This window comes from Strigops habroptila, chromosome 6, assembly GCF_004027225.2.
Source record: "Strigops habroptila isolate Jane chromosome 6, bStrHab1.2.pri, whole genome shotgun sequence".
Lineage (NCBI taxonomy): Eukaryota > Metazoa > Chordata > Aves > Psittaciformes > Psittacidae > Strigops > Strigops habroptila.
The window spans coordinates 55,896,934-55,922,255 of NC_044282.2; the positions used below are offsets into that span (position 1 = coordinate 55,896,934).

The window sequence follows — 25,322 nt, forward strand, 5'->3', positions numbered from 1 at the left end:
AAATGGTAGACAAAATTGAGATAAATTAACTCCCACAAATCTTTTTCTTTACTGTGCAAAGTGGGAAGATGGAAGCAGCAGCCTAAATGAATTGAGCTTTTACATGTTCCATAAGATTACTTGTTATGGATTACAGAGTAAGCCATGTTACCTGGTCAGGGAATAGCTGTTCAGTTATTTTTAACAGTGATGTAGAATACCTCTGAGTGTCTGGGTGAATTATGATTTTAGACCAGATAACTCTACCCCTCTCACATAAATCTCAGCTTCTTTGATGCACATTTTAGGTCAATTCTGCCTTTCTTTTGTCTGGTTTGGTTATCTGGGTACTTTCATTTTATCTGATATGCCTCCCCTTCCGCATGCTCCATATGAATTTTAACTTTCCTCTTTTCCTTTTATGTTTTCTCCTTAATAGCTCCAGTCTCTTTTAGCTTGGATGTAGCTAAACAATACTTGGTGTTAAATAATTGGAAAGGTGGTGATGTGCAAGAACTCCCTAGGCCTCGTCAAAGCTGAATTTAAATAGTACATACTAGTAATCTGAAAACAAAGCAATGTATGCTCACTAGAATGAAACATTTCAAGTGAACATAAGGCTTTTCTTTTTTTTTTTTTCATTTTCTAAAACTAAATATTTCATTCCAGTCAACCCTAAATTATATTTTCTTTGGAGTTTTGGATAAATAGGACAGGACATCCATTATTCTTCTGCAGAAAAACATCCTTTGTTACTGTGATTTGTATGTTTTTGCCATTTGATTGTTAGGAACATCTTTTCATTGACTACATGTAGTAAGTTACTCGTATAGGGTGCTACTTTTTCAGTTACACTTGCTAGGATGATAAAATATCATGTGACCTGTGATAGAGAGCTGTCTGGTCTACAGCGATTCCTGAGAGTTAAGTGGTGTATTCACCGTATCTGCCTTTGCTTTCACAGATGATAACATTACACATTTCACTGCACAGTCTGAAATCGTCCAGCTTTCCATTGCTGGTGTAATAATACATTTGTATATGTGATGCTTCACTGTTCGGTCTGCTCTCAACTTGTGTTGTTTTACACTCTATGTGCTATTGAGGTGTTTTTGTCAATGTTTATATTTGTTGTTTGTATCTATGAACTGACTACTATTTCTATTTGTAGTAACTAAACTGGCTTAATTTACAATGATGTCTTTTGTTTGCAGCAGTCCTGAGTGTGAAAATGCTTTTGCTTTTGGAAAAACATTATGGTCTGAGCAGTCCATCCTCAAACTCCTGCTAAAGTCAATGAGAATAATGCAGGAACAAACCCTACACAACATCAGGCACAGCTGATGTAATGAGTCTCAGGACGAGGGATTGGGATCCAGGTCTCTGCCCATCCCACTGACCTCCCTAATTACTACTTGCTTAGTTTTCTCCTAACTAACTTCATCATTCTCCATTTCCAGCTACTATACAGATTGAAGGGGGGAGCACAGAAGGCAATCCCACGGAGTGTTTGGTTGTCTGGTGATGAGAATACCATCAGAAAAGGTGAAGGACGTGGGTTTAAATTCTGGCTTGAGGTGGAGTTGAACTTGGAGTGCTCTTGGCAAGTGCTTATGATTGGAAGGGTGGGCAGCAGCACCCTCTCTACCAACTACCCTTTAAAAAGGATGAGACTTTCTTGTGTCTGTCTTTAAAATCAGATTCAAAGCTCTACATCCAGAATGGATGATGATGCTAAATTCCTGGAAGAGCTGAAAGTTGAGGTGCATCCTTGTACTTGTCATGTCCTGCTAGCTGCCTATAGGCACGAGCTTAGCGTACGGGCTTTCTGTAGCTCACCTTTTAGAAGTGCCTGTTTGTCTCCATTGCCTCTATAAGAAACTTCCAAATCTTTTTCTGTCTGTCACTTCAGTAAAACTCAAGGGAATGTCACTAATAGGTGATACTGATCTGATTCTCACCTCTTTCTCTGAGTTGTTTCCCCTAAAACATTTATTTTGCATTCTCCTTGCTTCTTCCTTTTACTGGTCCAAGACATGAGTGGCTTGTTAAGTAGATGAAAATAGATACAGGCACTTGGAAATTCCTATTGTTCTCCAGAGAGACGACTGTCTAATGTCCATCAGAGCAATGCCTGAAACCCATCTGTCAAGATAACAGCTGCCACTTTTTCCATAGTTCCTTTATAAGATCACCAAGATCAAAACTTAGAGATGGAAAAGACCTATTTATAATAACAAACTGCACTGTTAATAGCTCCTTTCCACTGCAGTGCTGAAGATACTTTGAAGGCTTACTGAATGCTACCTAAAGGTAAAGTGTATTAATTAATAATATTATTGCTGGATATGGCAGTGACTCTCCTTCCGACCTTGGTAGAACTACAGCCATCATTTCACAGGGAATAAAATGAAGGTGAATTATACTTACACAGCTGACTGGTGGCAAAACCCATTCTTTTTGGCATCCAGCTTTTTGCTCTGATCACAAATCATAGTGTTCTGTATTCTTGCAGGATTCTGTTCTGGAGAATAGTCCCGAGTGCATCATTCAACTTAGTTTTAAATTATTGTGATCCAGGTGTTAAACTGCTACATATATTTTTGTACTTTCATCAGGGGAACTGTGCCAGTTTACGCCAATGAGAATCTGCAACACCAGGAATGATGAACAAAAATAGGAAACAAATGTGGCAAAAAAAAAAAAAAAGGAAACAAAAAGCAAAAGCAGAATTTCATAGCTAGCATTATTTCAGAACATACTCTCATAGTTTACAGGCAGAGTGATATTTATGACACTGCTAGGGTCTGTCTTGGAGCATGTAGAACACTGTTTTCTTTCAAAACAATACTGCAAAAATACTCCTTTTTTGTGAAAGCAGGTGCATTCCTAGTAGGTGGGAAGAACAAACTGTGCATCTATAGAAAGATTGGTTCCTTTGGTGAGTGTATTTCATGTATCTTTTAAAAAGACAGCCTAGAAAAATAATGGTATCTGAATAAGACATTCTTCCGCTGGCGTGTTGCAGCAAATGATGCAGGCTGCTTAGCAGAATGCTGGTTTTATCTGATCTTAATGGTAGGCTGAACTTCTGACAATATAATGAGGGTTAACAACTTGTTAATAAAGCCTTCTCAGAGTTCATTCAAAGACTGGAAGTGGCTTTTATCTTCTGTTATTTCTCCGCATGTTTACTGTGTGTATTACTATACAGTAAGTGACTAGGTCGATCTAGGTAGATCTGCAGTCACCAAGTCTAAAGGTCCTTAAGCAACATAATGCACAGAAAGGTGTTTGGTAAACAAATCAAAACCACCATGGCTTTAAACTGCATTTTTTCACTAATCTTGACTGTGATCAAGTCATTTTGGGTGGAATTAAAGTCAACTGTCTTTAGCTACCTAGAAGTCTATGGTTTGTCCATGTTGATGGAGAGAGCACAGCATCTCCATCTTACATGTGTCTGTCTCTTTTTCCAAGAAAGAATGTTTTTCTCCTTCTTACTTAAGAACGGAGAAGTTGCTAAGTCCTTTGCACAATGTTAGATGATTGCTGTGTTTGTCGAGTTTCAGTAAGACACTGAAGTAAAACACTCTCTCTGTGAAGGAGGTATAGCCATCCTATGTGTTAAGAAAGTTGAATGTGATGAAGGAGTGGGTAAACAAGGGCTTGTGGGGGAGGAAGAGCATTCATTCACAAGGGATGTGGGGAGAAATGCTATTTTTCAGCTCCAGAAGCCCCAAAAACTAACATACAGTTTTAACACCTTGGTGATAAGTGGTAACACATTAAGAATATACTTCATGCTCAAATGTATTGTCTCTGGGTATGCATAGCTTCTTAATCCAGTGCCCTGGTAGAGACAGGTAAATTTGTCACTAGGCTGTTGCTAGCTTAAGCTAAAGGAATCCAAAGTGTGGCAGTGATAAATTAAGATTTCGGCACAGATTTTATTCAGAAGGAAATGGAGGCACATACTGGAGGTATAAACAGTTGAAAATTAAAGGATGCCTAATCTGAGAACAGCTCACGATTAAAGCACACCTTTATTAAAGCAGTATTAACATTGGGTTAGGAAGGTGTTTCTTCTAGCAGATCATTCAATGGCCCCTCTCCCTGAGCAGAGGAGGAATTAACCTAGGTGGTTCTTTTCTTCTAAAACCCCTCTCTCATGTGATCTCGGGGCCATGCTCAGAGCTTTCCAAAGGAATGTCTGAAGATCCTTTTCTGCTTTCTGTGGTGTTTTTCCATGGTCCCTGCACCCAGATCTGTGTTCAGAAGCTTTGGTGCTCTTCTTGTGCCATATGCTGAAAGACAAGTGGCTGTCATGTTCACCTATTTCAGTGGGGTTTAACCCCTACTAAAGTGCATAACTGCCCAGTAGAAGGTCATCTGCACATTGATATATGTGCTACAGGCTAAAATATCAAATCCATACCACTACTGCAAGGCAAACATAAAACAGAAATGGTGGCAAAGGAAATACATGTGTGTGTGCTGTAGCATAGGATGAGACTTGAGAATGAAAAGAAGAAGAAAACAAAAAGAGATTAATTGTATTGTCCTGTTATCTTGGTGCACTAGATGACCATAATTCTTTGACCAAGCTCTGCTGCATGTGTTTGAGTGGGAAATCTTGCGAAATGTCGTCTTTATATTACAGCTGTGCTCTTGAACTGCTCTTTGTGCTTCTTGGCTGGTACCAGAGGGCAGAGACAGAAAGACCTAGCCCAGTCAGGAACGTTCCGTCTCCCTCCAGAACCAGTGGCAGGACGTGGTGTTTAGGGGTAGAGATGCAAAGTTCTTCTGCAGTAATATATTCTCTCTAAAATGTTGCTTTAGAATCTATTGTCCTACTCATTAGCATACCCAGATTGACCTAATTCTGCCATGCCTATTCAAATGAAATTTGCCTTATGCTGCAGAGCATGTATATTTTACAGCTGAACTTTGTAATGGTAACAGAATCAAACCCTAAAATAAAATGACTGTTTTAAGGCAACAGGATACCAGAGGAATTGTTTTGGTCTTTCTACAATTCATGTAGAAGATGCTTATTGAGCCTCATATCTGTCTTGAGGGTAAATCTACTTTTTCTTCTCTTTTAAAATTATGCAAATCTATAAAGCCGTTAGGACAGAATAATGCCTTTCAATAGAGTGAACTAGACAATTGCATGTAATTTTCTTGGCTGTGAAGTCAAGCTAAGTGCAAGGCTCTTTCATATTGTCTTGTAGTTGCGCACAACACAGATACATAGTGCACGGTAATGCATTATTGAATAGTTGTCTGTTGTGTCTTCATTGCATGCTGTCAGCTGCATAATAAATAATTGATTGTGTTGCTCTTACTCCACATTAAAGATATATGAGTATATAATACCGGAAGAAAATGAAGCAGCAAGGCTGCCTGTGTTGAAAAGATCAACCGTTATTGAAGTGTGCTGCGGTTACAGGAACTCAGAGGTGACCATCACCGCTATCCATTTCCCATTTCTATACTTGAGTCAGTGATTGTTTGTCATGGCAACAAATGGCGCATTCAAATCGTTGCCGTTGCCTTTTTAAACAACAAAAAAATTGTGGTGAAAAGCTGAGATGCTGCAGAGATGCACCCCCCCAGTCTCTTCAACTATTATCCCTCTAGATTGAAAATTCCCTTAAAAAGATTAATCATTTTTTCTTAAGTAGCTATAAACTGTCAGAAGAATACAGTCTAAGCCAGCAAATCCTTTTTTCCTCATAAGGCTTTGTTTCTATTAAGCAGAGGAAACATTAGCAGAGGAAAACGGAGTTTGTGTTTATAGTGGTACTAAACCTCTGTTGTGGAACCTTTCCCTTGACAAGCCACACTTCCCTTCTTGGTTCAGTTGCCAGAGTCCCCGTAGAGGACACAGTAAGGTGGCCCACTGTTCAAATGACACATAGGAAATTAAAGCATTGTCCAGCTCACATTCAACACTCTTTATTTCCGTTACAACAGTTATAATTGCTGATGAAAAGCTGATAAAAAGTAAAAGTGATGAGATGCCAAATTTGTCCAGAAAAGACTTTGCTTTTGAAGTCAAATCAAGGAAATCAGAGGTATATGCCACTTACTACATGGTTGTTTGGAAGGAGGCTTATGGCCAGGTATAACTATGGATTACTCAGAGATGTTGTTATGATGAAGAAGTAGAAAACAGTGGATTGAGGTAGTGAGATGGCAAATGAAGATGTAAGAAGTGTGGGATCATAGAACTGTAGAATCACAGAATGGTTTGGGTTGGAAGGGACCTTAAAGATCATCTAGGTTATAAATGAGAGAAAAATCAGGATTTCCAACCTTTGTGACATTCTCCTGGCAGAGTATTGGCATATTTTGACATAGAAACAATATATTATAAGGAAAAAAAGAAGCACTTGAGATCAAAAGTTCTTAACCCACAGCAGCTCTACCTGCAGCAAATGCTGTCTCCAAGAATCCTAGGAACCAAACTGACAAGTTTATAATAGCAGAGATTTATTACAAGGCATAATTGGAAAGGTGATTGCATTAAAAGGCATCAAAATATAGTCCCTGTCCTGAAGAACCTCTGGTCTACATAAAATGAAACAGGATAGTGTCCTAGAAACACCTTCTGAATGTCTGCCCCCCTTTCTGCAGCCAACATATGCTCAGAAAGTAGCTATTTTCAAGCTTATGTATTGCCTTTAAGTTCTGTAGGTACCTAGATAATGGAATACTTTGCAGACTTGCTGGTTGCTGGTGTTTTGAAAGTCGCCTGTTCAATTTATCCCCTTAATACTTCTGAGGTGAGTCCCACTCTACAGGATAAAAGAAGAGTGACTAGTGAAATCAAGGGATTTGTCCTGGATTAGGATCTCCATCTTCTGATTCCCAGAATGTGTCAACACTGTAAAGACAAATAATTCAGTAAAGACTGGAGCCAGTGGAGCCTGATCTACTTCACTTAGGTAGGGATGGATAAGTTAATACCTCCTCGCTAGGGCCCTATAAAAAGCTGGCAGTCTAGCATTTAAAATGAATGTTGTTAACTTTTTTAACTTTCGTATGTTAGTTGGCTGAGAATGATGAACGATTCCAGGAGGTTAGTCCTAACATCTAAATCTATGTGGGATGAATTATTCTTGGAGATACCTCTCTTTCTCCATGAATTGTAGGTATAGCCTAGAGATGACAGGTTGAGACACAGTTTCTACCTTTGCAGTGGCTAACATTAGCAGTGGAATTTTACACATATGTTTTCCAAATTTGGGCTTGTAAGCTTGATGAAAAATCTATGGAGGGCCTTTGGTATTCCCTCTTTCCATCCATCTTTTGTATAGCTAATGGTTGGAGCATGATTTTTTGGGGGGAGGACCATAGGTGTAAGTTAGGTGTCCTAAATAGCTGGGCTGGCTCTGTGGATTTGTGTTATGTGGTTGGTTGCTGAATCGTTCTCTGATGAAGGAACCCTGTGGTAAAAAGAGACTGTTATCCCACTGCAGCGTTCATGTCTTTCCATTCCTGACCTCTTCTCAATAATATAGGTTCTCTGATAACAAATCAAGATCAAGCCTTTCTCTTGGTAGAAGCACTTACAGGATCTTCTTCCTACGCAGATTTATTTTCATTACATGCACAAGATCTTTATGTCAGTAGGAACCCTACTGCTCTGTCAAACTCGCTTGAAATTGGCTAAAAGATTCCAAAGTTATTAGGCAAGTACAGACAGTGGTGTTAGCTCTCTCCCATTAGGAAACAGGCTTAGCTGGGGTTGACTGACCTGAGTTAGTTAATTCATGTTAAAAGAGTAATGCAGACACACCTGTGTTTTAGTAAGAAATAATAGCTTGTGTTAAACCTAGACTGAAGTTGTGTTTTCACTGCTGGTTTAGCCCAAATGACATTGTATTTTTGGCAGTTTAGATGGATCCCTACTCATGTTCCTTAACAAAATGATTTGTCTTCTCTTTAATCTTCAGCTTCAATGAGCTGAACTACAATGATTCAGCAGGACCCATGATCTGAAACACCTCCTTTTTTACAGCCACCTGATTTTTAAAATTAATTTTAGAAAATTACTAATTACACAAACTCAATTTTGTGAGGATTTGAAAAAGTTTGTGCAATGAATAATTTTAATACAATGATTGTTCCCTTTCAGAATCAAACGTAAGGTTATTATAACGAGTAAGCATATAGGCATCTAGATGTCCTTGCTCAAAGCTCTTATTGATTGCTGTGACTTTGCAAAGCAATGTCATCATTCAGTTCCAGATTGTGGGTTTCTTAATCCTTGTTGTTAGCTAGATAAATAAAGGTGCTAGCGGGCTGAAGATGGGCATCCATCCTTATTGCAGAATATTAACCAAATCAATTTTTTTACCAAAAAGAAAAATCAATTGATGCATTAGCAAGAAATAAAACAAAACATTATGCTGTTTTAGCTCCCAGGAGCCTGAACAGTCAACTCTAACTTTCAGAAATAGACAGAGAAAAAAGATCTAAAGTTCAGATCTAAATCCGGATCGGAACTTCTCCAGAGCACATGGGGACTCTGACTCATTTCTAAACTAGATGTGCATTTAAAGGGCAGTCATATAAAAACTGACCCTCCTGCCGGAGCTTCAGTGATTAAGGACACATCTGAGTCTTTGAATGCCAGTTTGTCCTCCAAAAGCAGTAAGGTGGGATGATCACAGAGGTAACATCTCTGAATTCACACCTGATGAATTTTCAGCCATTGCTGAAAATAGGATATTGCTGTAAACATAGGAGAAGCAGCCCGTTTTCTTCTATAGGCCTAACACACCTTGTATAGGCTTTCGATAGTGAAATGGAAGGCAGTTTTTATATGATGTATATTAGACTAGCAAGCTCATGGTCAGCTAGAAACATTATTTTAAATGGGAAACATTGTCCAGTAGCTGTTGTCAGGATCTCTGAATAGTTAATTATGGTTCTGCTGCTGGTTTGATGTGTGGTATTTAGTAAACCACCAGACCTTTAAGCTAAGTATTTTAATAGGATTTAGTTACAAAATGAAATGAAAGCATATTAAAGTGTTGTGGAACTTTGCATCTGAATCTGAACTTCCAGACTGAGGCTATTTTATAATAAATATCTTCTTCTACCTCCCTGGGCTGCTGTGAGGAATAATTAATGTTTGCATACTGCTTTGAACATGCAGACTGTAATGACAGTACTAAGTTTTTAATATTAAAACTATTAAATATTGGGATTCTGTAATAGTCTCCTTCCCTTTCATAGAATCATAAGGTTTTATGATGTGTTTAAAAATAAAATCGCTGTGAGGAAGGACTGCCGTTTAAATTTAAGATCAAATACTTCAAAAAGGATTATGCGATATGCCTGAGAGTTCCCCCTGAGCTGCTTCTCCCTGCCAGCCCTCCTCTGCATGCAGGCTGGTTTTCTACCTCACAAATGAACCCATGTTTGTCTGTAACTAGAAAGCCTGTGCAGGCAGCTGATGTGACTTCCCAGCCTGTATGGAGGGGGTTTAGGGACATCATTGAGTTAATACATTGCATAATGTGTGTATGTACATGCATTGGAGCATAAATAAAGTACTTCGCTAATATACTGTGGAAAACTCAAGGAATATGACAAGTGCCAATAGTGAAGGTTACGAAACATGCCTTATAGGCAGGTTATTCCATAATTTTCCTCCTAAGGTCTCGTGTGCACACACAGACACATCTCTGAAGTGCCGACTTTGACAAAAGTTGGACTTTGTCAACAGATAATTTGCCTTAATCTGTCATTTGGTTTTATTATTGATGTAAAACATCTAGACACAGAATCCCACTGAACTGATCAAATATTGTGTCCTCATTACTGCAAGGCCAGAATGCCACCACCACTGATTTAGCTACTAATGGATTTGGAGACATCCATGTCTGAGCTAGTTGTTTGGACTTCCCTTATATTCATTGGAAAGAAAGAGGAACTGCTAGGATGCAGTTCATTATGGCCTAGATTTGGTTAGATGAATTGCCCCCTGAAAGTACATTTTTCTCTGACTTGATTATAGAGTGAAGCAAAGTAATTAGCTCAAAAGTAGCTGGCTACATCTTAGAAGCATAAAGGTTGGTAAGATGAATCATACCCTTTTAGTCTTTATTTTTTATTCTGGCATGTCTCTTTATAATTACCTTTGATTCGTAACACAGACTTTTAAGCAAGCAGAGTATGCCTTTTTTGTTGTTTCGATAATAACTGATGGTTTTCACTGAAAAATAAAACCTGTGCATCAAGCTGATCTGTTGATACAACTGCTTTAATGAAAAGAAACTAGTAAGACTATATTTTTTATACTGGATCATAAAGGCAGGATTTCTCAGCATTTTCTGTCAAAGCTGTGCTTGATAACGTTGTTTTCAACCAGAAACTTTCTGGGATATTTGGTTATTAATGAACTTCCCTTTGTACAGGACCTTGCACAGGAAAGTCACGGTATATGCCCAAAACACTGGCACTACAGCATTACAAAGAGACCATTTATTCTAATATATAAATATCAGCCAAACCTTACAATAGCCGAAGTACAGCATTTTGAAAGAGCAGTTTATCAGGTACTTTTAAGTGGAAAGCTACCATAATTATCCACTGTTTGAAAAGAGAATGAGAATACCTGATAGTGTAGCTCTCTGTGAAGGTTTATCCACTTGCTGTAGAATCTATGTGTTCATAATACATGGGCTGAAACAGTGTTGTGCCCATCCAAAGGAATGAGTAAGGTGTTCCCTGACTCTCTTGTGACTGAATGAAAATACAATGAATGAGGGTACTACTATTCATATAAGTGTCTTTGCTATTTTAATATTTTTAAATGCAGAGGCTTTTCTGTTCTTTCTGTATGAGGAGGAGTTGTAATGTTATATAGACATTTCACATGCATGTTGTGGAATGGCCACGTTTGTGTAATGCATGTTACTCTTAGTACTACTGAGTGAATCAAATAGGGAAGGTAAACTGCCCAAGTTACCAAATATTCCTACTAGGTATTCTGGTATAAATCATAGAGTCACAGAATGGTTTGGGTTGGAAGGGACCTTAAAACTCATCCAGTTCTACCCCCCTGTCATGGGCAGGGACACCTTCCACTAGACCAGGTTGCTCCAAGCCCCGTCCAACCTGGCCTTGAACACTGCCAGGGATGAGGCAGCCACAGCTTCTCTGGGCACCCTGTGCCAGTGCCTCAGCACCCTCACAGTAAGAATTTTTTCCTAATACCTAATCTCTATCTCCTCTCTGTCAGTTTAAAACCATTCACCCTTGTCCTGTCACTACATGCCCTTGTAAAAAGTCCATCTCCAGCTTTCTTGTATGCCCCTGTGGGTACTGGAAGCTGCTCTAAGGTCTCCCAGGAGACCTTAAATTTGCAGGAACAAGTCAAAGGAGCTGCTCTGTACTTGCAGACATTTAACTAGCAGCAAATCTGGTTCAGGAGTTCCCAAACCTGAATCTACGTCTGAACCTGTGGAAGCGTGTGGAAAGCTCCTGCTGGCTGCAGTGAGCTTTGGGCCACATATAGCCAAAGTCTCCTTGGTCACTCAACATGTTTTCCACAACAACTATTCTCTTTAGTTAGTTGCACTGTTAAAAATACCTTAAAATAGAAGTATTTAATGAGGAGTAAGCCTAGTCGTATTTATGTTAAATTTGGTTTCTTTGTAGGCTGGTTTTAGGGAGCTTTTTTATGTTTAGGAGCAGGCCTGGATCAGGCCCCTGTGTTGAGATTCTCTCTTCGGCTGCTTCCCACTTGCTCCTTGCCTGCTTTTATCTGCTGGGCCAGGAAGCTCCACTGTGCAAGCAACAGCTCTTCAGTGTGTCTGTATAATGTTTGGTACTATATGAGTTATAACCGATTGCATTAAGAATAATAAGAAGAATATATTTCCATTTTAGAACCTAAATTACCAGAAGGCAAAGGTAACAATATGGTACCTTTTGGTACCATATTTGTGTTTGGCTCTCCTCCTGCCTTATCCATTCTGGATGAGGCTTCAAACTGAAAATGGAAATGAGCCGCTGATGTGACCAAGACATTAATTTTTCACTCCTTCCTTCCCCCCCCCCCAGCACTTAAATTTACATGTAGCTCAGGTTGAAACTGTGTGTCTTGTTTTGGCAGGAATGCTACAGAATGGAAAGAAGTTTGATTCCTCCAGAGACAGAAACAAGCCTTTCAGGTTCAAGATTGGCAGGCAAGAAGTCATTAAAGGATTTGAAGAAGGTGTTACACAGGTACAAAGAAAATATTCTAGGTGAACTTCAAGCTGGCTGAAGGGTGTGTGAGCACAGCAGTGTCCAGTGCAATGGTGGCAAGACCAAGTAGATTTGGGTGGACTCTATTATTTGCTTTGCAGTAAGGCCTAGAAGTAGCTCAGGACTCGAGTGTACTGTAGAAACCAAAAGCTAGTGCAGATAAAGCAGCGGCAACAAGCTCTGGGTGAGTCAGTTTATCCCTTCCTTGACCACTCTCGGTCTGACTCCTGTCCCTTAATCAATAGGTGGCCGACAGCCATCCCAGTAATCGGCGTGCAACCCGCTGCCCTCCTGCTCCTCCTAGTGGATCACTGGCTGGAAGTCGAGCTTGTGTCTGTCTCCTTCCAGCCCAGGGTTTTGAGGAGTTGGGGGGGCGGGTTTTGACACAAAGCACTTGGACAAAGGCGGTTCACTCTGTGTAGCATGCAGATTTTTCATTAAACCTGGGTTTAATGACTGTCAGATACCACAGGCACTTGCATTTCTCTGCTCAACTTCTGACAGCTCAAGGTTGCCCCATGCCTGAAACCCGCGCATAACTTGCTGGCTGCATGGCTTGCAGGGACCCATCAGAGCAGCAGGCAGCCTGCCCCACACAGACCCCCGCAGGGGCCAGGAGAGGTCACCTGCTCTTGCACCCCATGGTATGAACACTCCCTGAACTTGGGAAAGTTCGTATTCACATTTTTCTTCTACCTAAAGTCATAAAAGCTCTAGCCTGGGCATATTTTATAGAACCTGAAAAAAAATCAACAGGAGATACCATGTATTCTGTTGTCCAGTGATGTGCCTGATCTGGGGGGCGAGGTTTGAGTTAAATCAGTGCTTCAAATCAGGGACTGTTTCTCCGCCAGTGAATATTCAGTCATTATGTATGGTGCATGAATAGCAGTTTGAGATTGCTCCACCCCAAAATACTCTGTTGGAAGAGCAGGGATTTGGTTCTTGATACCCCAGATCTCCATGAGCACTGTCACCTTGAGAGCTAGTCTGGAGTGAGAGAAATCAGTATCTCTGTCCATCCCAGGGCAAGGGCTCACTGCCAGAATAAGCAGCACCTGAGGTAAGATATCTGCCCTCAGGCTTGGGGTGAGGTTAGGGAAGTAAGTACCTCTTTTCAGTAGGACTTTTTTGCTTTGCATTTGCCCAGCAGCAGGAAGTTGGGTGCCTACAGTGTTAGCGTTCGAGCAGTGGCTTTGAAGGCATCTCTGGTGGTGGCTGAAGAAGGAAAAATGTTGCTGAATGCTTTTCAGAAGCTGAACCAAAGTGCATTTTGGCACTAATCTCTTCTGCTACTGAGAGCCTTTCCTAGCTCCTGCTGATGGTGTTACATGTACCCTGCACTCCATAGAAGGAATTCACACCTCCTACAGCTGGCTCTCGCATAGGCAGGGTGGGCTCCCACACTGGCTCTGGCAATTTAAATAACTGCTGTGAGGAGCCAAGGGAGTCAGAAGACCTATGTCTGAGCTTGGTGTGGCAGCTTGAAGCTGAGCCGCGGTTGGACTCGATGATCTTAAAGGCCTTTTCCAACCTAAATGATTCTATGAATCCAGTGTTCCCGACTCTCCTCGATTCTGTCAATCTATCTGCCACATTGTGATTTGTTCTTTGTTTTCCTCCTAATGCTGTTTGGTTTTGTCTTCTCTTTTCCTTTCTAACCCAGATGAGCTTAGGACAAAGAGCAAAGTTGACCTGCACACCTGAGATGGCCTATGGAGCCACAGGCCACCCTGGGGTCATCCCTCCCAATGCCACGCTCCTCTTCGATGTGGAGCTACTCAGGTTAGAGTGAATCTTCTCAAGGGAGTTGGCTGGAGACATCTGTTAATACCCATCCATCCTTTCTCGCCTTGCCAGCAGTGGGAGAAACCTTCACTGGAATCCCAGTCTTCCCTGCTCAAGCTGTCCTGTCACTAGCGCCTGCTGTTCAGTTTCTTACGCCTTCCTTCTCTTTTTTAACTTTGTGGTGTCCATATTTGCCTTCTATTAGAAGCTTTGCTTTTGGGAAAATTGTCTACTGTTGTAACATTTTCAAGTTGTACATTTTATTTAATTTGCATGTAAGAAGAATTCACAGTGATGATTGAAAATATATATAAATATAAATATATATATATTCCTTATTGAAAAACCACTGCCTTACTGTACACTTAAACCAAGAAGAAAACAAACCACAAAAGGTGCTCAAAGAACAATCCAGTGTACGCCTTGTACATGAACGGGCATTAGCCAAACAGAGTTACCTGCGCTGCCACTTTTCTCAACTTGTACGTTCTTCTTGCTGCTGTTTTAAAGAATACTGTCTCATTTAAGAATTAAAAGTATATATAGGAAACAATAAAATCTTGATACTTTACAGTTTCTATTTCCTGTTTTTATCCTCCTGCCACTGGAATTCTTTTTGGTGTATGAGAAGTTCTTCTAACAACCATCAATGCATTTTTTGTTAATTCTTTCTCTTCTTACATGAAACACACACACTTCCATGTGCTGCTGCTGTTACAGTGGAAGATCGCTGTGGGACCAGAGGTACCAGGAACATGCAAGTAAGGGCTGCTGGGACACAGAGGTTTCCTGGCTCCATCTACCCTGCCCTGCTCGTGGCCCCACACCTCTGCCAAAATTTGGCTGCTGAAGGGATGGAAGGTGATACTTCTCAAAGACAGACATCCACTGTTGGTGCAGGGATGCCATCCAGAGGGACCTGGACAGGCTGAGTCACAGGCCAGTGCAAACCTCATGACATTCAACAAGGCCAAGTGCAGGGTCCTGCACCTGGACCAGGGCAATCCCAAGCACAAATACAGGCTGGGTGGAAACTGGATCGAGAGCAGTCCTGCAGAGAAGGACTTGGGAGTGCTGGTTGATGAAAAGCTCAATGTGAGCCAACAATGTGCGCTCGCAGCCAGAAGCCAACTGTATCCTGGGCTGCATCAAAAGGAGTGTGGCAGCAGGTCGAGGGAGGTGATTCTCCCCTTCTACTCCGCTCTCATGAGACCCTACCTGCAGTCCTGCATCCAGCTCTGGGGGCCCCAGCATATGAGGGACATGGAGTATTTGGGCTGAGTCCAGAGGAGGCCACGAAGATGATCAGGGGCCTTTCCTATGCTCTCCTATGAAGACAGGCTGAAAGAGCTGGACTTGTTCAGCCTGGAGAAGGCTCCAGGGAGACCTTAGAGCAGCTTCAGGTACCTAAAGGAGGGAGGCCTACAGGAAATCTGGAGAGGGAGTTTTTGCAAGGACATGGAGGGACAGGACAAGGGGGAATGGCTTTAAACTGAAGAAGGGGAGATTTAGATGAGCTGTAAGGAAGAAATTCTTCCCTGTGAGGGTGGTGAGACACTGGTGCAGGTTGCCCAGAGAAGCTGTGGCTGCCCCATCCCTGGCAGTGTTCAAGGCCAGGTTGGACACAGGGGCTTGGAGCAACCTGGTCTAGTGGTAGGTGTCCCTACCCCTGGCAGAGGGATTGGAACTAGATGAGCTTTAAGGCCTCTTCCAACCAAAACCATTCTACCATTCTATGATTTCACTAATAGCTCTTCTATGTAGGACAGGCTAATTTCCTGTTAATATACAACGAATCAGCCCTGTCACGGCTTGATGCCCACTAGCTCTCCCCAATTCCTTTGCCCCTGCCCCAGCCACTGTTGCACTGTCTGGGTCAGCACTGGGTTGCAGATCATAGGCTGCTGCAGTAGTTGCAGGTGTGAGTTCCTCTACAGGTCTTGGTTGACTGTAACACAGCCCTGTCACATCTGCCAAACACAGGTCGATGCAGCACACTGGCCTAAAGCTGCTCCTACCACTGGCCCAGTTTAAGTTAGTTGCCCTTTAAAAAAAAGAAAAAAAACCCATCAAGCATCTGACTTGGGACCCTTCCTGAACGCTTTGACAGTGAGCTGTGATGCAGAGGATTGGCTCAGCACACCTAGAATGGCTGTGTGTTCCCTCCATCACGTCCTGGTACTGCAGCCAGCAAGCTCCTACCACATCTAAAATGAGCAGGGGGGCATCACTCTGCCCCTCTGCAAGTAAAACACATATTCCTGGTCACATTCAGCCTCCCTGTCTCTCTCTGCAGCACTGCTATGCGCTTCCCTTTCGCCCTCAACAGCTCTACCCAGCCATTACCGAGCCCGTAAAATCCTTATTACAGCTGGCTGCTGAAGTGCTCCCCCTCATCACCCTGTCTCTGCAGAGGCCGGTGCTGGAAGCAGAGCGTGTTACATTTTTCATGCCAATTTCATTAAAAAAAAAAAAAATTATATCTGAAAGGAAAACTAATTGTGCTTTGTGATACTTTGGGAAATTAAGTCTTCAAGGAAATGTAATCTCCAGCTCTTTATTTGACTGCAAATGCATTAATTTATTTAATTGTATCATCGATCAACACAGTACATATAATTATTACCACTATAAAATGGATTGGAAGAAATTTACTGTCATTGCCTGTGTAATCAGATATGCTCTTGTTACTAATTTCTAAACAGCATCGATGGAAAAAAAAAAATGACCTTCCAGGCTTAATTTCATGCCCTACTTCCTGAAAAATTAAATGGGAAGTGAGCACACACAAAAACCAGCACAGATGCAGAGTACAAGGCTGGTAACATCTGCCTTATTTGCTGCCCCCTCTGCCATTCATATAACTGATCTCATTTCCCTGTCCTTTGATATTACATTTCAAACAAAATCTTGAGCAGACCTCATCAAAACAATCCTCTGGGCATTAGATTTCCATTCCCTCTGTCTTGCAGGTACAAATTATTATTTCATTTTACATGTGCAGGGACATTGAAAGCCCTGAACAGGCACTAGAAGAAAAAGTATGAAATGGAATATTTAATGAAAGGCAGCAGCTGAGCTCTCAGAGAAATCAAAAGCTGCTGATCTTGAGGATTCATTGAAGGCATTTTTATTAATCTTATTACCCTAAAGAATTGCTTTTTATATATGTTTTTGAAACAGCATCAAATCCTCATCAAAACAGCCACTGCAGTGCAAGCACCACACTCTCTGCTATTGACAGAAGCAATGTGGTATTTGCATACGATTTTAAACAAGGCCAGGAGCCTGTGGCACCACTACCAACACTTCAGTGGTTTATTATCAGTATTTAATATTATTTGAAGCATAAATCCAGCATGGTAACAAGCACCTCCACTTTCTGTTACAGCCAGGGGCCTTCTAAATGCCCACCAACTTGTGTGAATGGCCCTTGTTTGGCACATGTATATGTGTGTGTACATATGGCTGTCCTGGGTTCAGCTATAGCAGTCATTTTTCTCCTTCTTAGTAGCTGGTGCAGTGCTGTGTTTTTTAACTTTCAGCCTGGGAACAACGCTGATAACACCGATGTTTTTAGTTGTTGCTAAGTAATGTTTATTCCAACCAAGGACTTTCTCAGTCTCATGCTTTGCCAGGGAGGAGGGGAAGCCGGGAGGAAGCAGAGACAGGACACCTGACCCAAACTGGCCAAACGGGTATTCCATACCACAGCACGTCATGCCCAGTATATAAACCGGGGGGAGTTACGCGGAAGGCCCAGATCACTGCTTGGGTCGGGCTGGGTATCGGTTGGCGGGTGGTGAGCAATTGTATCCTCTCCCCTTGTTATTTCACTAATCGTTATTATCATTGGTGGTAGCAGTAGTGGTTTTGTGTTATACCTTAGTTGCGGGACTGCTCTTATCTCAACCCGTGGCAGTTACATTCTTCCCATTCTCCTCCCCATCCCTCCGGGAGCGGGGGGAGGAAGAAGGGGGGGGGGAGTGCGCGAGCGGCTGTGTGGTTCTGAGTTACCGGCTGGGCTCAAACCACGACAATGGCACATAGATATTGATACATATATACACACACACGGTGGAGGCAGTTTGTAACATTTGAAAGCTATGGATGCTCACACAGAAGCAATAGGATTTCATTCATTTAAACATTTTTAAGGCAAGCTGGGTTTTGCTTGAGAAATTTAGGTTTGTATAATCTGACAGACAAGCCCCCAAAACCAAGCTGGCATGGGAGAAGTAATAGCTCACCTAAGAACAACAGCAGATTGCTGCTGCTTCGCATTTAATGTACCTGTGACACAGCTGCACCTGACCAGAGGAGCAGCACAGGTCAGAGCATGACATTTCTCTGCTTCAGAGATGACCACAGCAGCTCACGGGCTCCAAGTCTCCCATCACCTGGTTCCTGACTGCAGGGACAGCTCTCTGGGGCCTGCAAGGCTGCAGGAAGCAGCATAGCTTTTAGGAAAGGACATGGGTATGAAGAGCCACAAAGTGAGGACAAGACTTTTTACTAGACACACTGGATGTAACTCTCACTTGCATCCCAAAAACTGGTCTGCAACAGAGGACAAGGCAGACCCACTGGCCAGGCACCAGGTGGGATTTCGAGCACCCACTCAAAGCTGAAATTGCACTCCAGCCATTTCAGCTACCTCCTCACAGGTGCTCAGGGGTGAAAGAGCCAGCTCGGAGTATCACTGCCACCCTTCACACTCCTCCTCACCAGCTGAGGAAGAACAAAGGATGTGCACAGCACACAGCAGCTGCAGGGAACTTCCTCCACATGCGTGTCAGACATGGTACCCAGAGCTGGGCGCCCATCCCCATCACTCACATGCTGAACACGTGTTCACGTATGGCGACAGATGCTCTACAAAATCTTACCTGAACCACGAGCCTTCAGGCAACACAGGACTTGCTTTCTGAAAGGAAAGCTTACATGCCGAAGTAGCACAGCATAAAGCAAGCCTTGCTGAAAAAACCACAAAACTATGTAGACACACATTTATTTTTCTACTAAATGGACCCAAAACCACCACGGTTCTTTACGTGACAATTTTCAAGAAAAATCTAAGGATAAGAAAACAGAAACATCCCTTTATGACAGTCCAATGCACTGAAAAAAAACCCACCCTAACTTAAACTACAGATCCTCAGACAAAGTATGTTTGCATCTACCCATGTTCTGCCCTGGCTGCAAGTTGTCTGCTCAGGGAGTTAAATACCACATCCAAGCAGATAAATCCTCCCGAGGCAGGATACTACTGACATTCACGCAACTCCCAGCGGGTTCAGAACAGAGGTAGAGGTGATTCTTTTCCACTTCCAAAACACAGAGTATGCATAACCCATGTAGCACACTAATTTTTATTCGTAGGACGAGTGCTGAAAAAAACCGAGCCAAACAATTTACATCTGTTTTTCTTCCACCAGATGCTACATCTAAGAACTTCTGTACATGAAATATATTACAGTTCAAACACACCAAGTAGAAAACAATCACACTCCAGGTATTGAAAATTACCACCTTCACTTACTGCCTCGTTTTAGTCTGGTGTTCTCTACTTAAACACTAAAAGGCATAGGGTTTATTCCTGTCACTCCTAACACGGTACATGTAATAACGTTCCTGTATCACCCTGCAGCGATGCACTATTAGAGCAAGATTATTTTACTGCAGCTTATTAGCTTTGTCTCAATCACTGGGAATGATTTGATTGAAGTCACCTAAACAGTTGGATTCTTTTAAAAGGGCAATAATTTTCTGTAGTTTGTAAAAGAAACTGTTATAAGCATGGATTTGGGCTTGCTTTGTTTCTAGTAAGTAGCCACCTAATGATCACATAAGGAAATGAGGTTCCTTCAAACAATCCAACACTCCCAGAGGGAGAAAGGCACAACAATTTGGGTAACATATACAGGTGTGAAGTATCAAACCATACTAAATTCTTCTTTAAAAAGCACAAAAAAATCCCTGTGACAGGGAGACTAACTGAAATGCTCCATTTTCAGAAAGTAGCAAATGACATTTACCTGCCTGCAGCCAGCTCAGGCAGAGCCCCTTCAGTTCTCTGGATTAACTGCTGACATGCTGGAAACCTGCCCTGGAGGCTGGGTGGAACTTCAGGAGGTGCAAAACGCTCAACCTGCTTGGTCCCATCTTGAAAGGTCCTGCTAGAAACAGGACTGGGGTTACGCTGCACTTACCAGGTCACTCTGACAACACGGAGAAGCCGTGTCCATTTATGGAGATTTAATCTTAAAGCAGATCTTCCAATGTTTTACATTTAGTTACTTCTAATGTGAAGATCTAAAGATTCAAATTACAGCTTATAAAATTTAAAGGAAAAAGTTATACTTCATTGAGAATTCCTATGTTTAGGTCAAGAACTCAGCAGCAGGGCTGGAAAACAGTTTCCCAAAAAGGGGAGTTTATTTTGGTGGGTCTGTATTAATTCCGTATTTTTCCTTGAGAAGTTTAAGCTGTTCCTCTTTCTTCTTTGTGTCCATCTTTTGGAATGCCTGGAATTAGGAAGAGAAAAGATGTGAGGGAAAAAAAAACCCCAAATCTCATCTCCTGACATTTTATTGCCTAGTAACTGCAACTAACATCACTACGAACTACACCACCGTCACACACCAACAGCAGCTTTTAATCCTTGGCGTCAGAGAATGCCTCAGTACCCTGCACAGCATCAAGCCACAGGCAGAACATCTTTCTACCTGCACACAAGATCTCACATCCTGCTGCAAATGTGCAGCTGTAAGCCCCTGCTTCCTCTTCTCCAAAGTACAGCCTCCAGAAACATGTTTTTTAACACCTTTTTTTCCACACAGATCACCAAGTAAAGATGAAATCCTGACAATTTATCCAATCCATTCCCACTGCCAGTTTAGATTTATTTCTTAAAATTATCCAAGCACCTCTCTTTTCAAATTGAATTTCTTTTTGTGCTAGCTGTGTTCACAGGTAACTTAAACCCCCCCAAGTGTACGTACCCTGTTCGCATTATAGTACAGAACAACAAGGTATCTGTTGCACACGTTGAATCCTGATAGGTGATCACAAGCATTTTTGGCATCGAAGATGTCTTCATAGACCACATAGGCTGTTCCTCTAGTTTCAGGAGTGTTTCCACTGCTAGGCAAGATGAATTTTAATGTTCAACAAAATTAACAAGAAATAGCTCTACTGGCCTTCAGCACCGACTGAGATTAGATTAACTAATGCAACTTCATGAGAAAACATTTTATTGTTATTTATTTCTAAATCACAGAACTGTTTGAGTTGGAAAGGACTTTCAGTATCATCTAGTTCCAACCCTCCTGCCATGGGCAGGGACACCTTCCACTAGACCAGGTTGCTCCAAGCCCCTGTGTCCAGCCTGGCCTTGAACACTGCCAGGGATGGGGCAGCCACAGCTTCTCTGGGCAACCTGCACCAGTGTCTCACCACCCTCACAGGGACGAATTTCTTCCTAATACCTAATCTAAATCTCCCCTCTTTCAGTTTAAAGCCATTATCCCTTGTCCTGTCAAGATATTAAAACACATTCCCACTTTCCACACGAATCTCCACTTACAGTTCAGAGACAGGACAATGAAAGAGAAGCATGTGCTGCATTATGCTCCTTAAGGGAAATTCACCTCTCCACAACAGCGATCAGAAGCTGTTGCTGTCAGGGGTTGTCATATTTCTGGAAATGCTTTAAGTTTTCATTACAGCCATTAGCTTGGTTTATTTAATATTACAAAGCTGGGCTGTCAGTTAATGGCTGGCTGGATCAGATGTCTCCCCAGGATGGAACACGGCTCTGGGCATATCACAAAGTCAATTTAAAAGAGTCAAAACAGCCTCGCTGGTGCAAGACCAGGTCAGGTACACAACCATCGCCTATCAGGCCATCAATCTAATTTCCTTTGCCTGAGAGGCTGGAGACATGTCTGGGCACATAAGCCTAACCAGCCCAGAGAGATTGCAGAGTTTACAAATCCAAAAGACCTCAGCTAAAAAGTTAGTTACAGCAAACTTAATAACCAGAAGGACTGTCTCCAAGGTGCCTGCTTCTCAGAAGAGAACTCCTGAGGATAAACGATACCACACATATCCACACCAGAATACATACAAAAGCAAAGAGGACAGCGGGATAAAAACCACACTAGGCACACAAGTGACTGCAACAGGAGTTCCATGTTATGGATGTTTCTGTGGCAAATATGAGTCAGTAGTTCTGAACAAACCTTTGGACATATACACCAGTGCATCACTGATGGAAAGCTCCCCCAATACATCTTAATTCTTTATGTCCCACTGTCACGCTGTTCTAACTTACACATTTTCAGGAACCCCTAAATATTTGTTCTCCTTTATACTTACTAGTGAAGAATTCCACCTATGTGGCCAAGCAGTAAGTTTACTTTAGCCACTTCTGTGGTCACTTTTGTTGTGCTTCCCTGCACGAGAAGGATCTCACTAGCTCCACCTTCCAACACAGCACCAGAAGTATGACTGATCCCCCCATTCTTGTTTGTTTACTGAGGCAATTTTAGATGTAAACCTCACTTTATTCTGTACGGTGCACAAACACGCTATGGCTCCAAAATGAGCACTTCTATTTGGGGTATTTAAGTTTGGTCTGTTTAACTGTTTACGTATTTACATCCTGCACAGTCAAAACAATTCAGTACATTGTGGATTAATTACCCTCCCCAGTCCCAGAGCATGGGGAAATGGAGAGTGATATAAATGAATGATTTATAAACATACATTCCACTTTAACCTTATCAGCAACAGAGATGCTGCAGGTTATTTTGCCACCAGTACAAAAAAACCAACCTATGTCAAATATAAACTACATTTCCTTTCTATTTGTACACCTATTGAGATGTGACTTACAATGTTTTAAGTACTGAACACCAAATTTAATTTCCTCCCCCTCCCTTCCTAAATATTTTTCAGAAGGGGAAAAAAGAAAAATCCTTTTGTGGGAGTGCCAGTACTCTAACCAGCCTTACTATGGTTCCCAAAAGTTCTTCCTGAATTCCAGCTTCAGCCAACTCTTCCCTAGAACCTTAGTGGAACATAATACTAACCAAATGAAATTATGGTTTAATCTGCAGCGTTCAGACAGTAGTGAGGGTAACAAGGAACATCAGAGCTCAGGTCTTTAATGTTTGAAGTAACTAAGAAAAGAACCTCAATTTGCTGTATAACCTCAATGCATTTTAGAACAGAATTCCAGCCAGATTTCCATCATCCACAGCTGTGTGGCTTGGGGACAAGCTGTGTCTGAAGCACAGGGAGTTGTTTCTGGTGCTTGTTTCTAGCCAACCGGCCCAACAGCAACAGTAATAGCTCTATTTTCACATCAGTCAAGTATCTAATACTCACTAAATACGAGAACTGATTGTTTTCGACTTTTGCCTTTCTCATTTTTACCTGCAGTTAAGATAAAAGGTTAAATACATCTCAGGTGTGCTTAGGAGAATCTCCCATATTTTTACTGGCACACTTAAGACCACATCAGAATTAAGCTTTTTCACCTTATCTACCTAAAAACCATCATTTTTTAAGGAATTCTCACATAAGAGAAATATCACACCCACCTCTGGCACACACGGATGCTGCTACAGTGCACTTAACTTTTTCAGCTACAAAATCCAGTTGCTACCTAGTACAATAAGAATGCTGATACTAGAGCTGATTAAATCCTTAACTTTTCAAAAAGAACTAAAATACTTACACTCTGATTTGTCGAATAGGCCCGTACTTCCCAAAAATATCGTACATTTCTTCCGCGGTGATTTTATATGGCAGGTTCCTAATATACAGTATCCGATTGACTTCTGGAGGCAGCCGAATCTGATGTAGAAACAACATACGGCGCGTTAGACCTAGTGTGCTCACTTCAAACCTTACAAAGCCGCTGCCTACGAGTTAAATCTTGGGGCTAGCATCACCGAGACAGCCTGTGTGCTCCACAGGTCCTTTTTTAACCCTCCACGGGTTAAAACCTGACGTGTTTCTATCAAACAAGAGGCCTGCCTGGAGGGCAATGGGCTCCTTTGGCCGGGGACGCGGAAAGAAGCGCAGGCCCGGCGGGAAGGCCTGCCCTCAGCCCCCGGGCCGGCGGGCTTCTCCTCAGCACCACGGAGCGCTGAGGCGGGCCGGGGAGCGCGCAGGGGAGAGCACTCACGTTGGCTCGCTTGGCCGCTTGCATCGCCATGGCGCCGGACGGAGGGAGGGAGCGGGCTGCGGCCTGGGGGAGAAGCACCAGCAGGGACGAGAGCCTCGGCAGGCAGCGCCGCTCTCCTCAGCGGGGGACCCGGATGCTATCCCGGCGTGCTCCGCGCCGGAAGGGCAGCTCGACACACGCGGGCGGGGAGGCACGTCCCCTCCGTGTCCCCGCCCCGCGGCCCCGGCGCCGCTGTCGGCAGGTCCCGTTGGGCGCCGCCTGCGACTCCCGGTCTCCGGCTCACGGCCGGGCTGCGGGAAGCAGGCGGTCAAGGAGCGGGGAGCTGGGCCCGGCCCTTCCCTCCAACATTCAAGACACGGTGCTAGAGCTGCAAATACGAATCGTTTATTGAGCGCGTCTGTGAGGCACTGCTTTACCCCTCCTTTTTGGCGCCCTCCCACAATAAATGGTTCCGACGCGGAAGCAGAAGTTCAGTTTTTCTGGTTGTCAAGCGCTTGCGTCCCTAAATCAGCTATTTTAATGACAATCTTGCCAATATTCTTGTTTTTTTCCATGGCCTTGTGTGCCTCGGCAATGTCATGCAGGTGGAAAACGCTGTGGACAAGCGGTTGGAGATGAGGGGACCTTCCTCCGGAAAAATACGGCAGCACCTTTTCTGTGAAGTCTTTCACCAGCTGTGCCTTATACTGAAGGAGAAAAAAAACATTTTGAAGGTTATTTCCAGTCATTTCATTCACAGAGGTATCTCTAATCACAAGGAGATAGTTCCTGACATTTTCATAGTGAGACAGGCACGGAAACATCTGACAGGTACAAGTTAAAACAAGAAGAAAACTTTCAGATTATATTTTAATTGACTGAAATTCTCCAAAACAAGTTGTATAAGCTTAGCGCAGAACCATTTAAACTCAAACTGATTAAAGTTCTTAAGAATATTATGTATTAAACCACGGAAAAATCCATCCCAGGTCTCTGCACTACTCTCTTTCACTGTAATATCTGAGAATTTTCCTCATAAGGTGATTCTTTGCTGGTAATTTCCAGGGACCAAATGAGCTTGGTCTCTACTTTGAAAAAT

At 42.4% G+C, this 25,322-nt stretch overlaps 2 protein-coding genes and 1 long non-coding RNA gene across 8 annotated transcripts in view; 1 reads left to right on the forward strand and 2 right to left on the reverse strand.

Annotated features, from left to right (window-relative positions):
* FKBP1B (FKBP prolyl isomerase 1B) overlaps positions 1-14,619 on the forward strand; it is a 45,481-nt gene extending 30,862 nt beyond the window's left edge. For 3 of the 5 annotated variants that reach the window (XM_030490303.1, XM_030490298.1, XM_030490300.1), the window contains 2 exons: positions 12,122-12,234; positions 13,922-14,619. In XM_030490303.1, coding sequence (XP_030346163.1) covers positions 12,124-12,234; positions 13,922-14,050 — 240 coding nt within the window. In that variant the 5' untranslated portion in view covers positions 12,122-12,123 and the 3' untranslated portion in view covers positions 14,051-14,619. Of the gene's footprint in view, positions 1-724; positions 1,359-1,439; positions 1,525-12,121; positions 12,235-13,921 lie in introns of those variants that run through there. The other 2 variants (XM_030490301.1, XM_030490302.1) reach the window with 2 other exon arrangements.
* Positions 5,928-14,994, reverse strand: LOC115609717. Its single transcript, XR_003991971.1, has 2 exons — positions 14,822-14,994; positions 5,928-13,547 (listed from the first exon to the last, which is right to left on the reverse strand). It is a non-coding gene; the product is annotated as an uncharacterized LOC115609717 (long non-coding RNA).
* A 4,044-nt stretch (positions 14,995-19,038) lies between these two features.
* On the reverse strand, positions 19,039-24,451 carry SF3B6 (splicing factor 3b subunit 6). Of its 2 annotated transcripts, none has more exons than XM_030490297.1 (4): positions 24,245-24,451; positions 23,792-23,910; positions 21,048-21,186; positions 19,039-20,570 (listed from the first exon to the last, which is right to left on the reverse strand). In XM_030490297.1, exons 1-4 carry the CDS (start codon positions 24,272-24,274, stop codon positions 20,481-20,483), a joined length of 378 nt encoding a protein of 125 aa, XP_030346157.1. In that variant the 5' UTR covers positions 24,275-24,451; the 3' UTR covers positions 19,039-20,480. The 2 variants fall into 2 exon arrangements, with proteins under 2 accessions (XP_030346157.1, XP_030346156.1); XM_030490296.1 differs by having other exon boundaries at positions 21,048-21,189; positions 24,245-24,405.
* Positions 24,452-25,322: the final 871 nt, after the last annotated feature.